At 52.0% G+C, this 14,883-nt stretch overlaps 1 protein-coding gene across 3 annotated transcripts in view; it reads left to right on the top strand.

Annotated features, from left to right (window-relative positions):
- BPIFB1 (BPI fold containing family B member 1) overlaps positions 1–14,883 on the top strand; it is a 39,899-nt gene that overhangs the window by 12,871 nt on the left and 12,145 nt on the right. For 2 of the 3 annotated variants that reach the window (XM_060397021.1, XM_004014493.5), the window contains exons 1-6: positions 3,455–3,494; positions 5,829–5,978; positions 8,413–8,548; positions 9,235–9,342; positions 10,314–10,463; positions 11,198–11,279. In XM_060397021.1, the coding sequence (XP_060253004.1) occupies positions 5,864–5,978; positions 8,413–8,548; positions 9,235–9,342; positions 10,314–10,463; positions 11,198–11,279 (591 nt within the window). In that variant the 5' untranslated portion in view covers positions 3,455–3,494; positions 5,829–5,863. Of the gene's footprint in view, positions 1–3,454; positions 3,495–5,828; positions 5,979–8,412; positions 8,549–9,234; positions 9,343–10,313; positions 10,464–11,197; positions 11,280–14,883 lie in introns of those variants that run through there. The other variant, XM_060397022.1, reaches the window with a different exon arrangement.

Genomic DNA, 14,883 nt, shown 5'->3' on the forward strand with positions numbered 1-14,883 from the left:
GAACAAGACTGAACGATTAACACCTTCACTTTCACTGACGGTCTAAGCATTTCACATTTTGTTATGTGTCCCTCAAAACAGCCCCGTCTTACAGCTGAGGAAGTGGCAGCTCCCAGAGAGGAGCCTTTTTCCCCCAGCCACACAGCTGATGAGCCTGGAACAGGGCTGGGTCCACGGCCGGTGGACTCCAGACGCCTGCAGCAGACAGGGCAAATGGAGTTCTCAGGGGCTGGGCAAGGCATTCTGGGAAGGGACACAGCACAAAGGCCCAAGAGCTGAAAAGAGGAAAGGCTGGGACAAAGAGGCCCTGAGCAGTTGGGGTTGGGGGGAGGGAGCTGAGTGGCATTGAGAGCAGGGCCGTGGTGCCCTGTGGCTTCCAAGGTGTGCCAAGACTTAGAGGCACCGTCACACCTGCTGACCCCAGTGAGTGCGTTTGGACCGAGAGGCAGGAAGAAGGAGCTGGTTGAGGCCTAGGCCCTGTCACTGGGCTCAGGCCTCCCACAGAGGCCCATTGTCCATGGGCGGCAGCAGGGCCAGCAGGAGAGCCCAGGAGGAGGCCTCTGCCCTCTGGAGATGTGCCCGGGGAAATGGCAGGCTCCCTCCAGGAAGTCTCTCCGGTCCCAGAAGCTTCTCACCATTAGGCGTTTGGAGCTGTGAGGCCGTTTCAGACATGGCAGGAGGGCAAACACTCTTGCCCTCTTCTTCTCATCTCCAGGGAGGGCAGCCCCACCAGGGCCCAGCCATGTACTGGGTGTCCCCACAGCTCTCGCCGCCCTCCTCTTGTCCCCCCGCACAAGGACTCAGGATTCAGTACCAGTGCTCCCAGCTCTGAACCACATCCCCGGCCTCTAGACTGAAGCTGGGCAGCAAGGATTCCCCAGGCCCTGTTTGAGTCCTACCTCCCAACACAAACTGAACTCGCCAGGGACAGGTGGCATAGTGGTGAAGAGCGTGTCGTCTGGACGAAACAATACACTCAAGTCCCAGTTCCAGAAGCACTGAGCATGGACCTGGAGCAAGTCACTCACTTCTCAGGGCCTCAGACTCCCTGGGTACACTCAAGGCCAATCCCAGGTGGTGAGCAAGAGGGGTCCTGCGGAGCAGTTCATTTGTCGCCTTGGTTCAAAACAAAGCCTCATTCATTCAATCCACAAATATTCACTGAAATTGCTGAGGCTGCAGGCAAGGCAAAGACAGTGCTCATTGCTGCAGAATAACAGCCTGGGATGAGTGCTGGGTGAGTGCGCAGCTCAGTTCACACTCTCAGCAGCCTGGGTTACCATTATCCCCATTTTACAGACGAGGACACTGAGACCCAGAGAGGTGAAGTACCTTGCCCACAGTTACACAACAAAATGGCAAAAATGAGATTCAAACCTGCTCTCGTGGGTGAATTAATTCATGGATATGTGTATTCCTAAATCCTAAAATGTGTTTAGGAATAAGGGATGGGCAAGGCTCTTCCTTCCATCCTCTCAGTTAATATGATTGTAACCTCTCTGCAAAGGCTTATTCTATTGTAAGAAATAATATTAATACAAAAGCAAAAAGTGCACATTTATTGAGCATTTACTCTGTGCCGGGATGTATGACCCATGTGCTGACATTATTCCCATTTCACAGATGAGAAACAGAGACTCAGAGAGGTTAGGAATGTGCTCTGAGTCACACAGCATGGAGATAGTGGCGCCAGAACCTGAACTCAGTCTCTCCCAGGGCCCCCTGCCTCCACCAGGACATCCCTAGATAGATTTTGAAGTCCGGGTTCTGGTTTAAATGTGGCTCTGCCATTTATTGGCTGGCGAAGCTGGTGCCTTTGTGGCAAAGTCAGGATAGCCATGCTGACCCTGGTGGGAATGAGACTCTGTTGACAGGACTGATGTGAAGCCTGGGGTGGAAGCTTCTATGCTGCGGGTGCTTAATACATCATCCCTGCCCCTATTCTCATCACGGTCCTGTTCTCATCATTGGTCCTGTTCTCATCCCTGTCCCTGGTCTCATCACTGCCCCTCTTCTCATTAGTGCCCCGATCTCACCTCTGCCCCTGTTCTCATTACTGGTCCTGGTCTCATCCCTGCCCCTGTTCTCATCACTGGTCCTATTCTCATCCACACCCCTCTTCTCATCCCTGCCCCTGTTCTCATCCCTGTCCCTGTTCTCATTACTAGTCCTGTTCTCATCCCTGCCCCTGTTCTCATCACTGGTCCTATTCTCATCCACACCCCTCTTCTCATCCCTGCCCCTGTTCTCATCCCTGTCCCTGTTCTCATTACTAGTCCTGTTCTCATCACTGGTCCTATTCTCATCCATACCCCTCTTCTCATCCCTGCCCCTGTTCTCAGCACAGGTCCTATTCTCATCACTGGTCCTATTCTCATCCCTGGTCCTGTTCTCATCCCTGCCCCTGTTCTCATCTCTGCCCCTTGTCTCATCTCTGTCCCTGGTCTCATCTCTGTCCCTGTTCTCATCTCTGCGCCTGGTCTCATCCCTGCCCCTGGTCTCATCCCTGCCCCTGGTCTCATCACTGCCCTGGTCTCATCACTGGTCCTATTCTCATCCCTGCCCCTATTCTCATTCCTGCCCTTGTTCTCATCCCTGGTCCTGTTCTCATCTCTGCCCCTGGTCTCATCTCTGTCCCTGGTCTCATCTCTGTCCCTGTTCTCATCCCTGCGCCTGGTCTCATCTCTGCCCCTGGTCTCATCCCTGCTCCTCTTCTTATCCCTGCCCCTGTTCTCAATCCCTGACCCTGGTCTCATCCCTGCCCCTGTTCCCATCTCTGCCCCTGGTCTCATATCTGCCCCTGGTCTCATTCCTGCCCCTGTTCCCATCTCTGCCCCTGTTCTCATCTCTGCCCCTGGTCTCATCCCTGCCCCTGTTCCCATCTCTACCCCTGTTCTCATCTCTGCCCCTGGTCTCATCCCTGCCCCCGTTCTCAGTCCCTGACCCTGGTCTCATCCTTGCCCCTGTTCCCATCTCTGCCCCTGGTCTCATCCCTGCCCCTGTTCCCATCTCTGCCCCTGTTCCCATCTCTGCCCCTGGTCTCATCCCTGCCCCTGTTCCCATCTCTGCCCCTGGTCTCATCCCTGCCCCTGTTCCCATCTCTGCCCCTGTTCTCATCTCTGCCCCTAGTCTCATCCTTGCCCCTGTTCCCATCCCTGTGCCTGCTGTCATCACTGCCCCTGTTCACAGGAATGGCTGCCCAGGAGGCATGGAGCCCTTTACACAGGCCACACTCTGTCTGGCCCAGCTCCCCTGCCATGTGCCCCAGTGCCCCACCCTCATCCCTCACGTCAGCCGGATCCTTGTTTCTCCAAACTTCAGGAAACTGGAGTCCCAAGCCTGCCTCCCAGCAGCTCTGTGGTTTACCAGATGCCACAAATATTTACTTTGGAGACCTCAGTCCAAATGCAGAGGGTGTGCAGGATATAAGGCTGGGCTTCCAGACCCAGTGCCCAGGTGAGGAGAGCAGCAGGCCAAGGCATCCGCGTGTCCAGGTAAATGTGTAGGGAAGGGGTGAAGGGCCTACATCACCAAAAAGGGTCTGAGCTAGAGACACTTGTTTGGGTCAGGTCAGGAGCAAGAAAGAGGCCTGACCCCAGGGTAAGGCCCCTCTCAGTACACTAGGACCCTGTTAGGGTCAGGGCCGGGGGTAGAGAGGAGTCCAGCTTTTTCACCCAGAAGACAAAACAGCAATGAGAAGGGAACTGGACTGGTCCCATCTCTCCCTGACCTCATCCCAGTGACATTAACCCACTCCACGCACACCAGCTGCTCTATGGCCAGCCCTGGGCTGGGGTGATTCTAAAGACAAAACTATCAGACTGTCCTGGACCCCAAGATACTCCCAGGATGGACCAACATGCTATGCTCGAGGAGAGCCCAGGGACATGGTGGGAGAGGACAGTCAGGGAAGGCTTCCTGAAAGAGGTGATATATTGGCGGAGAAGCTGAGTAGAAACTGGCTGGACAAAGAAAGAAAGAAGGGTAGCTCGTGCAAAGGGGACTGCATACTTAAAGAGGCAAAAGACAGGAGGCGAGATGCAATGTGGCGGGTGGGCGTACGATGCTTGGATTTGTAGAGAAGAAAATTTTCCTCAGAAGGGAAGGCAACCATCCACTTGCCCCCCTGAGAGCTTCTGATCAGAGAAGAGAACAGTGTGAGTTAATAATGAAGGGAAAACAGGGTCAAGATACTTGAAACAAAAAGACAATGGAGTGGGGATGGGGGCTTCCTGGGCAAAGGAGCAGGTGCAGGGAGGGCGTCCCCTCTGTCTTCTGGCTTTGACTGCAAGGTGGCTCCTTCTGACCCCAGAATTAGCGACAATAACTGTCATTATCAGAATCCTCATCGGGCACTTGTGGCATATGAGGCCACAAAGGGTTGGTCCCATTGAATCCTCCCAACAACCCTGCGAGGTAAGTATCATCATCATTACCCCTTATTTTATAGATGAGGAAACAGACAGAGAGGACAAGCCACTTGCTTGAGAACACCCAGCAAGTTGTAGAGGCTGCCCTCCCACTCGGGTCTGTCTGACTCCCAAGCCCACAACACTTCTCTTTCTCCTTCAGGCATCCAAGACTCAGGAATGAGGGTCCTGTGAATCGACAGCAGTTCCCATGGCCCAGACCTCCTCAGTCTAAGAAACTCACACTCCCCCATTCTTCCAGGGCTCCAGGGCCGTTCATTCATTCAACAACCACTCATTAATCACTGTGTGCTATGCTGAGTGCTGAGGACTCAGAGGGGAGCAGGTAGACCCAATCTGTCCTCCTAGAGCTCGCAGTCTGGTCGAGGGGATCCTGCGAATTAAGCAAAACAGCTTTCCTACCACTTTGCCTCCTACGTGAATGCTCATCTCCTTCCAGCCTGCACTTCCTGTCCTGAACACACACTAGCCCCCGGGGCGACCTTTCTGCAAGTATGGTCCAGGCTCTCAGGTTCCAGGAAAAGGAAACCTCTACAGAGAAAGGGACACGTGAGTGGAGTTTTCAAGAATGAACAGGAGTTCAGCAGGCAGATAAGGAAGGGGGACAGCATTACAGGAAGCAGGAAGAGCAGACTGAGGACACAGAGGGGAGAGAGCAGGGTTTGTTCTGGGAACTTCAAGCAGCTTGGAATGACTGGAACTTCATAGAGCAAGAGGGGAAACCCAGGGAGGGAAATTGGCTGAGGTTGAGGGCTTTAAGTGCCACAATGATGGGTGGGGAAAAAAAAAAAAAAAAAAAACAGAAGCAGAAATGTTTTGTCCTGAGCACTGAGGCTGGATGTCCTGTAAGAAAATAACTAATATTTACCCAGTGCTCACCTTGCATGCTTGCATGCTAAGTTGCTTCTGTCGTGTCCAACTCTTTGTGACCCTATGAACTGTAGCCCTCCAGGCTCCTCTGTCCATGGGATTCTCCAGACAAGAATACTGCAATGGGTTGCCATGCCCTCCTCCAGGGTTTCTTCCCGACCCAGGGATCAAACCCAAATCTCTTATATCTCCTGCCCTGGCAGGCAGGTTCTTTACCACTAGCACCACCTGGGAATCCCGCCATGCAAAAGGCATGGTGCTAAATGCTTTCTAGATATTATCTCATTTAATCTCAACTCCATGAAGTAGCAGTCATGATGCCTACTTTCCAGATGAGAAAACTGAGGCACAAAGAGGTTAAGTTGATTGTCAAAGGACACAGAGACTCAGTCAGGCTCCAGAGCCTGCTCTCTTAACCATCTCACTAAACAGCCTCTCCTGGACTCTATGACCCCAAGTCACCAAGTATGGCAGGCCTGGCCTGGGCCTTCTCTGCTCAGCTAACGGAGCCCTCTGTGCTCATCCCAGGTTCTGCCACGTGCCGCCTGCTAACCTCGAAGAAGATGGCCTACCCGTGGACCTTCACCTTCCTCTGTGGTTTGCTGGCAGCCAACCTGGTAGGAGCCACCTTAACCCCTCCTGTGGTTCTCAGTCTCAGCACAGAAGTCATCAAGCAAAGTAAGTCTTGGCCACCCAGGCCTTATCACTGTAAGGCAGGGGGCAGGTGGAGCAGCCCTCCAAGGGAGGGTGGGAGTTCCCCATCACTAGGGGTATACAAGGCATGGTTGGATCCCAAGTCTGGAGTGAGACTTGATGGGGTGAGTTACAAAGGTTGGGAGGGTCTATGCTCTCAAGTATTTATGATTCCAATATCCCTTTCTTAAATTCCATGATTCTAAAACCTACTACTCTGAGGTCCACAGCCCTCAGAGGAGTATGTGGCCACCACATGCGATGATGGAAATGCCTCTCAGCTGCTCTTGCCTAAACCTCGTTGCCAGAGCCCCTCCTCTGGGTTAGGCCTAGTGGGCAACTAGTCTCCAAAGCAAGCACCTTCAGCTGGGAGTCTGGCTGCCTGCACCCCAGGCACAGCTTTCTCAAGCTCCAGCTCTGTGGCCCCGGCAGCTCCCTGAGCTTTGGCTTCCTCCTCTGCAAGAGGGCCTCCCCGCTCCCCGGGTTATCAGGATCATCCAGTAAGACAGAAAGTGACACCTGCTTAATGACCTCTACAGCTGAACTTCTCAGCCTCAGCACTGCTGACTTTGGGGATCGAATACTTCTTTGTTATAGGGGGAATGCTATCCTGGGCCTACTAGCTGTTTAGCAGCATCCTCGGCCCAGCTGTGACACCAAAAATGGTCCAACTGGAGCACAGAGACCAACCTTCTGTGTACAGTGGGCCTGGGCTGTGACCCTGTGCATGGGCCAGGTCCTACACAGCTGGAAGGCACTATGGGCTGTGGATATATATATCCACTAGAGAGGATGGATCCCCTAGGATGGAAGGGGAGCTGAGAACTCCAGGCACTCCTGGGGGAGGCACATATGCTCTGGGCCTACACTGAGTTGCAAGCACACGGAATTTCAGCCAGAAGGAGCTTGGAGAGGGGCAGCCATTTAGGTTCCCCAGCAGCAGAGTATGAGTCGAGGAGCTGTGTGCAAGCGGGTGGTTTTGGAGGTGATCCCAGGCAACAGCTGCAGAAGAGCAGGAAGCAAGTCAGGTAAAGGCGAGCCAGTTATCCCTGGGAACTGGGGCTCAGTCCCGCTGAGGAACTGCATTAGTCAGGGCCAGTCAGAAGGCAGAAACCACACAGTAAGCCCAACAGATGGGTTTGTATCAGATATTATTGGCAAGAACTGAAACACTGGGAAACCAGCTAAGAAGGAAAAAAGAGAGAATGCCAAAGAATCCCTTAGAGGTTGGGATGCAGCAGGGAGCTGAAATCCAAGTACAGAAAAAACCTGGTGGGGAGAATCCTCCCCCAGAACTCATGGGGGGAGAAGGTTGAAGCCCCCAGAATTGTGGGGAAATTCCCTGAACTGTCCCAGGTCAGAGTTGGTCCTTGCTTGACAGGCTGAGGTTAGATGCAGAGAACTGCCTGCCAGGGAGCCAGTGGAATTCTCTGCAGGAGGGACTACCATTGATTCACTGGGAAACTGTCTCTGGCAACTACCTAGAAGGGAGCTGGGGGTCACTGGCTGCCCGAGGAAATCCACTCAACTCCCAGCCCGAAGTTTGGGAGGTGATACCACTGGAGCTAGGCAAGAGGAGCATGCCAGGGCCAAGCTTCTTATTCCTCCTCCATGTCCTTCCAGAACCTCGACAGACAGTACTGAACAGTGCGCTGGCTGGCAAAGGAGGCTTATGTATGGGGGCCAGCTCCATCATCACACTGCAGGCAAAAAGGCTAGCTTGGTCTCTGCAAGGCACTAACACACAGGGATTCTGGGACACGGCGGGGGACATACACCTGAGTCATCCTGCCCAGGGGTGGAGGGAGGGAGGCCGGGTCTTTATACACCAATTCCCACCAGCCATTCATTGGCTGAGGGCTGCTGTCCAATGCGGCTCTCAGCATCAGCTCTCCAGCACTCTGACCTGCGCTGCACACAAGCCAAATGGGCTCCAGTTGTCAGGGTAGACATCCAGCAGGGACCAGAACCCAGGGCTCCCGGCTCTTCCTTTCTCTGTACAGCACCTGGGGCTCTTTGGGCAACAGGCCCATGGAATGCAGATGCCAGGGAATCATTAGCAAGTTCGTTTCAGCAGCAAAACAGCCCCAAACAAGGCCTTAGGAGCTCTCTGCCACTCGAAGTGTTTGCCAGTCGATAGTGAGAGACACGGAGGTCCCTGTTCCAGGTGTCCTGGCCGGCACTCCTGGCGGAGGCTGGCAATGTTCAAGGTGGGAATGGTCCCGCCCATGCCCAGCCACAGTCTCCATGGGAACATGATCCATCCAGACCATCATCCTCAGAATGAAGTCATCCCTCCCCTCAGCTTATGTCCCAGTCCAAGTAGCCCTGAGTGATGTCCCCTCCCAGCCTGGAGCCCCCACCAAGCCATCCTCCTCGCCCCTCCCGCTGGACCCTGATCCCTGGGATCTGTCTCCAGTGTTGGCACAGAAACTGAAGAATCGCGACGTTACCAACACCCTGCAGCAGCTGCCACTGCTCACTGCCATGGAGGAGGAGTCGTCCGGGGGCATTTCCGGCAGCCTGGTGAAATCCATCCTGCAGCATATCCTCTGGTAAGTGGAGCAGAACCAAGCTGGGAGCTGGCTCTTTGCCCACTCCTCTGCCCAGGACACGCTTTGCACGCTCAATGGATCGGTCAACAAGCATCAGTTGATGTCAACTCTGTGCCTGACCATGAAGGATGGATCAAAAAAAGCCTCTCCTTCAGAGGCTCCCAGAGGAGTTACCAAGAACCATAAGAGGGACCCAGGAACCCTAAGAGGGAAGACCCCAGAGGAAGATCGCCTGGGGTGGGAGGATGAAGAGAAAAGGCGATGCTTCTCAGTGGTGGGGAAAGATGAGCCAATGACTCCATGCTCACCAGGAGACAAGAAGAAATGGCATTTTGGGCAGTGAGACTGACCTGGGCAGAGGCAAAGGGTAGGGGTGAGTCAGAATGGCTGGTGCTCAGACCCCAAGGCCAAGAGGGAGAAGTCAAAGGGGCCAGGGCACAGAGGGTCTTACAGGTCAGCCCCAGAAGCTCAAGTTCATCTCCTGAGTTAGGAGGGGAGCCATGCAAATGTTTCAGACAGTGGGGAAGGGGAGGGGAGCAAGACCATGCTGAGGGGGGTCAGCGGACAGGGCTTGGGTCCAGCTGCCGCCTAGACACTTTGGGGGACAGCTAAGATGGGGACCAGTCTGGGGATGATGCTCAGTCGAATACAAAGCATGAATCTCAAGCCTCCCGTGTCCCGTCCAGGCTGAAAGTCACCTCAGCCAGCATCCATCAGCTGCAGGTGCAGCCCCTGGCCGACAGCAGGCAGCTGATGGTCAAGGCCCCCTTGGACATGGTGGCTGGATTCAACACGTGAGTATCCCCTGAGTCAGGCACCGCGAGCCAGACAGTTTCTTCCACTCCTCCCCGCCCTCATCCTCCATGCAGGAAAAGAGAGTTCCAAGCAGAGGGGAGAGTAAGGGCAAAGGCTCTCGGGCAAGAGTACAGTTGCCTGGTTCACAGGGTGGCCTAAGGAAGGAGGGGCGGGGACAGCCGGGTGGGAGGTCAGATTGTACAGGGCCTGTGAGCCAAGGTGAGGACTTGGTTTTACCAAGGAAGACAGGAGCCATACAGGGCTCTGAGCAGAGGAGGGACTTGGCGTGGTGTCACCTTCTTCAAGAAGGCTCCTGGCTGCTGCAGGGGGAGCGGGCAAGGGTGGAGGCAGGGAGGTTATCCAGAAGCTACTGTAATAATTCAGGAGGGGACAATAAGACTGTGGACCAGGGTTTAGGAGCAGGAAGGTAGTGAGAAGAAGCTGGATTCAAAATATGTCTTGGAGGACACAAGAGGATTTGCTGACAGATTCAATTAGGGCTCGGGGTGGGGCTAGGATGGTGGGGAGGTTGAAGGGTCAAGACAGTATGGAGTGGCCAGAAAAAGGCAGGGGAGATCAAGAGAGGAGAGGGGTTGGGGAAGGGTCCGTAGTTCAGTTTGTGTGTATTAATTGCTCAGTCGCGTCCAGCTCTTTGCGACCCTATGGACTGTAGCCCACCAGGCTCCTCTGTCCATATACACATTAAATCTGAGACACCAGTAAGACGTTTGAGAAAGAAGCCAGGTATAAGTTTGGAAGCTGGCATGCGTAGAGGATTTAAATCAGAAGAGGAATCCAAACACCGAGGCTGGGACACAGTGAGGTATACACATGAGGGGATGAGGAGAACCCAGCATGGAGCCCGAGAAGGGAGGAGCAAGAGGCAGGAGGCAGCGGCGGGCAGCAGCCGCGGCTTGATCCAGCCTCGAGCCGGGCTGGAGCTCACAGCCTGGGGCTCCTCCACTCCCAGGCCCCTTTTCAAGACCATTGTGGAGCTGCACATGGAGGTGGAGGTCCAAGCCATCATCCACGTGGAGACAAGCGAGAAGGACCACGCCCGCCTGGTCCTCAGCGATTGCTCCAACACCGGCGGGAGCCTGCGCATCACCCTGCTGCACAAGTGAGTGCCGCCACCTCTCCCCGAGCCCCTTGCACACCTGGGAGGGAAGCAGGTGGTGCCCTGGCCCCATTTTACAGATGGAGAACACTGAGGCCCACAGAAAGAAAGGGACTTTTCCCTCCTGATTCCTGGTCTGGGGCTCCTTTCAGGAAATCTGTGACACCAAAGAGAGCTCAAGGGTGAAGCAATAATGATGGGATTTCAGGCATCGTGCCAGAAATTGGAACAAACATTTGAAAGTGGAGAGGAGGCTCTTTTCTGGGCCCCGAACACCACTGGCAGGCTTGAGTGCAGCCATGGGTCTAAACTATGGAGTCAGGCGAGCATAATGCAACTCTCACATTCACTGTCCAGGCAACATTCCGGACAAGTCACCTCCCCGCGCCTCACTTCCACAGTGAGAGGATGAGATCGGGTAGTGTCCTCAAGTACCCAGCTGAGTGTAGGGCACACAACAGCTGCTCAAAGACTGGATGCTTCCCTCCATCCCTCCTTAGCAGGAGAATGGGGGAAATGCCCACTGCCTTCATTCCAGTGTCCAGAGCCCATGTCCCTTGAACCATCTGCCACCATCTTCCCCAGGCTCAGGGGCTACACCCAGCCCTGTCTCTAACAGGCCCTGTGCCTTGGGCAAGTTCCTTCCTTCCCTGGACTTGGTCTCGCCTTCTATAACACAGCAGAGAGGTGACCATCCCTGACCCACCTTATCTCTTTCCTCTTCTCCTCCCTCAAAGGCTCTCCTTCCTGCTCCAATGCTTAGCTGACAAGGTCATAAGCCTTCTGATGCCAGCGCTCCCCAAACTGGTGAAAAGCGAGGTAAGTAGAGTCAGGGTCTCTCTGGTCTGTGAAGCCTGCCCCCTGTGGGTCAGAGGTGGAACTGCAGGCTGATGCTGAGGGACCTGTGTCTCCTTTGAGTGGGAAGTTTCTGGGCTTGGGTCATTCTTTCAGCAGTGGATCCTTGTGGTCAAGGTAATGAAACTGCCAAAAGACAGCCGAGGGACCTTGAACAGTGATGTGCTGATAAATTGTTAACAATCGACTCGAGAGGTCTTGGAGAAAGGAAGCCCTGATTTGTAGCATTCACTGACTTCCCTGATGTAAACACCTCTTCTGTTGCCAATTTCAAGCTACTAGGAGAAGGCAGTGGCACCCCACTCCAGTACTCTTGCCTGGAAAATCCCATGGATGGAGGAGCCTGGTGGGCTGCAGTGCATGGGGTCGCTAAGAGTCGGACACGACTGAGCGACTTCACTTTCACTTTTCACTTTCATGCATTGGAGAAGGAAATGGCAACCCACTCCAGTGTCCTTGCCTGGAGAATCCCAGGGACAGGGGAACCTGGTGGGCTGCCGTCTATGGGGTCGCACAGAGTCAGACACGACTGAAGTGACTTAGCAGCAGCAGCAGCAGTGTGAATTCACGGAACAGAAATTGGGACAAACATTTGAGCAGGGTCAGGAAGAGATGTTTGGTTGCACGTTACTGGATGGTGTTTCCACCATGCAGATACAAGAGACGTATATAATCTCAGGAGCAATGGATAATGGTAAAATAGAACAGAATAATTAGGAAGTAATGAGTTTTGAGTTGACTTTGCTCTTAGCATAATTTATTTAATTGTAAGTGTATACAACTTGATTTTTAATAATGTCAGGGTTAACACCAAGCTTAGAAATTTCTGAAAATTTAACAATTGGTTCTCAAAATTTGATCCAAGCTAGCTCTAGCACAGCAGGGTCCCACACTACCCTGGTTGTGTCATCAGGGGGTTGTTACCCAGCAGGTCTTGTTGGATTTATTTTTCTAAGTCAGTGAACACGAGTCCATCTCCCTTTATATGTCCCTTATATGTCACAGATAAGCTAAAACTCAATGCTGCTGCTGCTGCTAAGTCACTTCAGTCGTGTCCGATTCTGTGCGACCGACGGACAGCAGTCCACCAGGCTCCCCCGTCCCTGGGATTCTCCAGGCAAGAATACTGGAGTGGGTTGCCATGTCCTTCCCCAGTGCATGAAAGTGAAAAGTCAAAGTGAAGTCGCTCAGTCATGTCCAACTCTTAGTGACCCCATGGACTGCAGCCTACCAGGCTCCTCCGTCCATGGGATTTTCCAGGCAAGAGTACTGGAGTGGGGTGCCATTGCCTTCTTCATAGGTTGGATTTATCTGCCATTATGACCATTGATTTTCACTGTGAATTTCAAGATGTGCTCATATCAGTGGTTCTCCTGGGGTTAAAAATACCTTATCAGATAATTAATATATTTTTTATAATAAAACTTTTTTGACTGAAAAATGCAATATAATAACCAACACTTTGGGAGAAAAATGCCCATAATCCTCCTACCTTAACTTAGCAGCTATTTTTTCTTTTGTATATTGTTTTCCAAATCTCCATATTTTTATGTGGCTGCACTCAGCATCAGTATTATTTGATATCTTCTAAGTTATACCTATTTCCTATACCACTGTATGATAGTCACAACTATTTTAATAGCTGCGCCATATTTAACACTTTCTTTAAATTTTTATGTTTTGATTTGTTTTGTTTTTTGGCTGCTCTGGGTCTTCATTGCCGTGTGAGGGCTTTCTCTAGTTGCAGTGAGCGGGGCTATCTAGTTGCAGCTCATGGATTTCTTATCATGGTGCTTCTCTTGTTGCTGAGCATAGACTCTAGGCACATGAGCTCAGTAGTTGCAGCTCACAAGCTCTAGAGCGCAGGCTCAATAGCTGTGGTGCACAGGCTCATATGCTTCCAGGATGTGAAATTTTCCCAGGGGACCGAACCTGTGTCTCCTGCATTGACAGGCAGATTCTCATCCACTGTATCACCAGGGAAGTCCTATTTAATACTTTCTAAAACCTTTCCAGAGAGCCTTTTGAAAGGAATAATTTTGTAAAACTTAGCTTTACTTATGTGAGATTTTTTTTTTTTAAGAAATTTTTCTTCTACTTAAAGGTGACAGTTTCTTAAAGTAGGACTCAGCTGGAAATTTTTTCCCAGCTTCCGGCAAAATCACATTTTAACTGGCATTATACTTTACAAGCTAAAAATATATCTTACACTAGAAAAGATAGCAAGAACCTGGGATTATAAAATGTTCTTTGCATAATGGTCTGTTTTTAAGGGTGAAAAGCCGAATACAGTGAGCAATTTGAAAAACTGAGAAACAATTTGAGAAAATATCTGTTTTTAAGGGTGAAAAGCCAAATCCAGTGAACAATTTGAGAAAACTGGCCTTCCATCAATCATCATGATTTCCCACCAGGAATCACTGGATTTGAAACTACCTCCTATGAATATTTCACTTGGCATGAAAGGAAAAGGGGCAGCATGTTTAAATGCGGCAGGAGCCCACCTAGAAAATGCTAAAGCCCCTTTCAGCATGGGTCCCAATGCCAGTTGCCTGTCAGAACTTCCTGGAAGGGCTTTTTAAAAATACTGATATCAGGGTTCGACCTCAAAGATTCAGATTTAATTGGCCTGGTGGGGCCCTGGTATCTCAGAGGATTCTAGCTCCCCCAAAGGAGGATTTTAGCATGTCACCATGGTTGAGACCCGGGGTGGAACTAAAGGGAGGGGAATTATGACAGGGTGTGCAGAGGGGGCCAGGGGCACCTTTCCCACGAGGAACAGGCAGAGAATGTTGGGAGTCCCTGAGCCCAACTCCTCCATCCTCCTTGGGTTCAGGGTTGGCAAAGCAGCTGGAGAAGGGAACTGACTTTTCATAGGAAAAATTAACATTTATCAAAGTGCATAGTCATTTCTCAAAAGTAGCAAAAGGTGGTCAACCAGAAGGTTCTTCACTGGTGAAGTTTAACCTAAGACAAAATGACAGAGTCTCAGAGCACTGCCCTGGAAAACAGGCTGCTTAGGGCAAGGAGCACAGCCTCTGGGGCCCAGGATGAAGTGAGGTGAATGTTTAACTTCCTTCCCAAGCAGAACAGCTGAGGCTGGGGTTGTCACTGTGACACTTGGCCCCCATAATTCTTCGTTTCGGGGCTGTCCCATGTACTGAGGGATGTTTGGTATCATCCTTGGCCTCCACCCACTAGATGCTAGTTACACTACCCAGTAAACTGCGACAATTGAAAATGTCCAGAAATTTCAAAATGTCTCTTGGGAGACAAAATCACCCCTGCTGAGAACTGCTGGAATTTTTTTTTTTTTTTTTTTACTTTTTGGCCAAGCCACACAGCATGTAGGATCTTAGCCCCTGACCAGGGATTGAACCTGCATCCCCTGCATTGGAAGTGCAGGGTCTTAACCTCTGGACTGCCAGGGAATTCCCGAGAACAGCTGGAATTTTCAGGGGAGAAGAATTCAAGGGGCAAAGAGATGTGTTGGGGCTAGAAACCCACAAAGAATGTTTACCAGTCTGGTTGGGTCTGTCTTGCTGGCCTCTGTTCTAATGTGACACGT

This window comes from Ovis aries, chromosome 13 (assembly GCF_016772045.2).
Source record: "Ovis aries strain OAR_USU_Benz2616 breed Rambouillet chromosome 13, ARS-UI_Ramb_v3.0, whole genome shotgun sequence".
NCBI classification, from domain to species: Eukaryota; Metazoa; Chordata; class Mammalia; order Artiodactyla; family Bovidae; genus Ovis; species Ovis aries.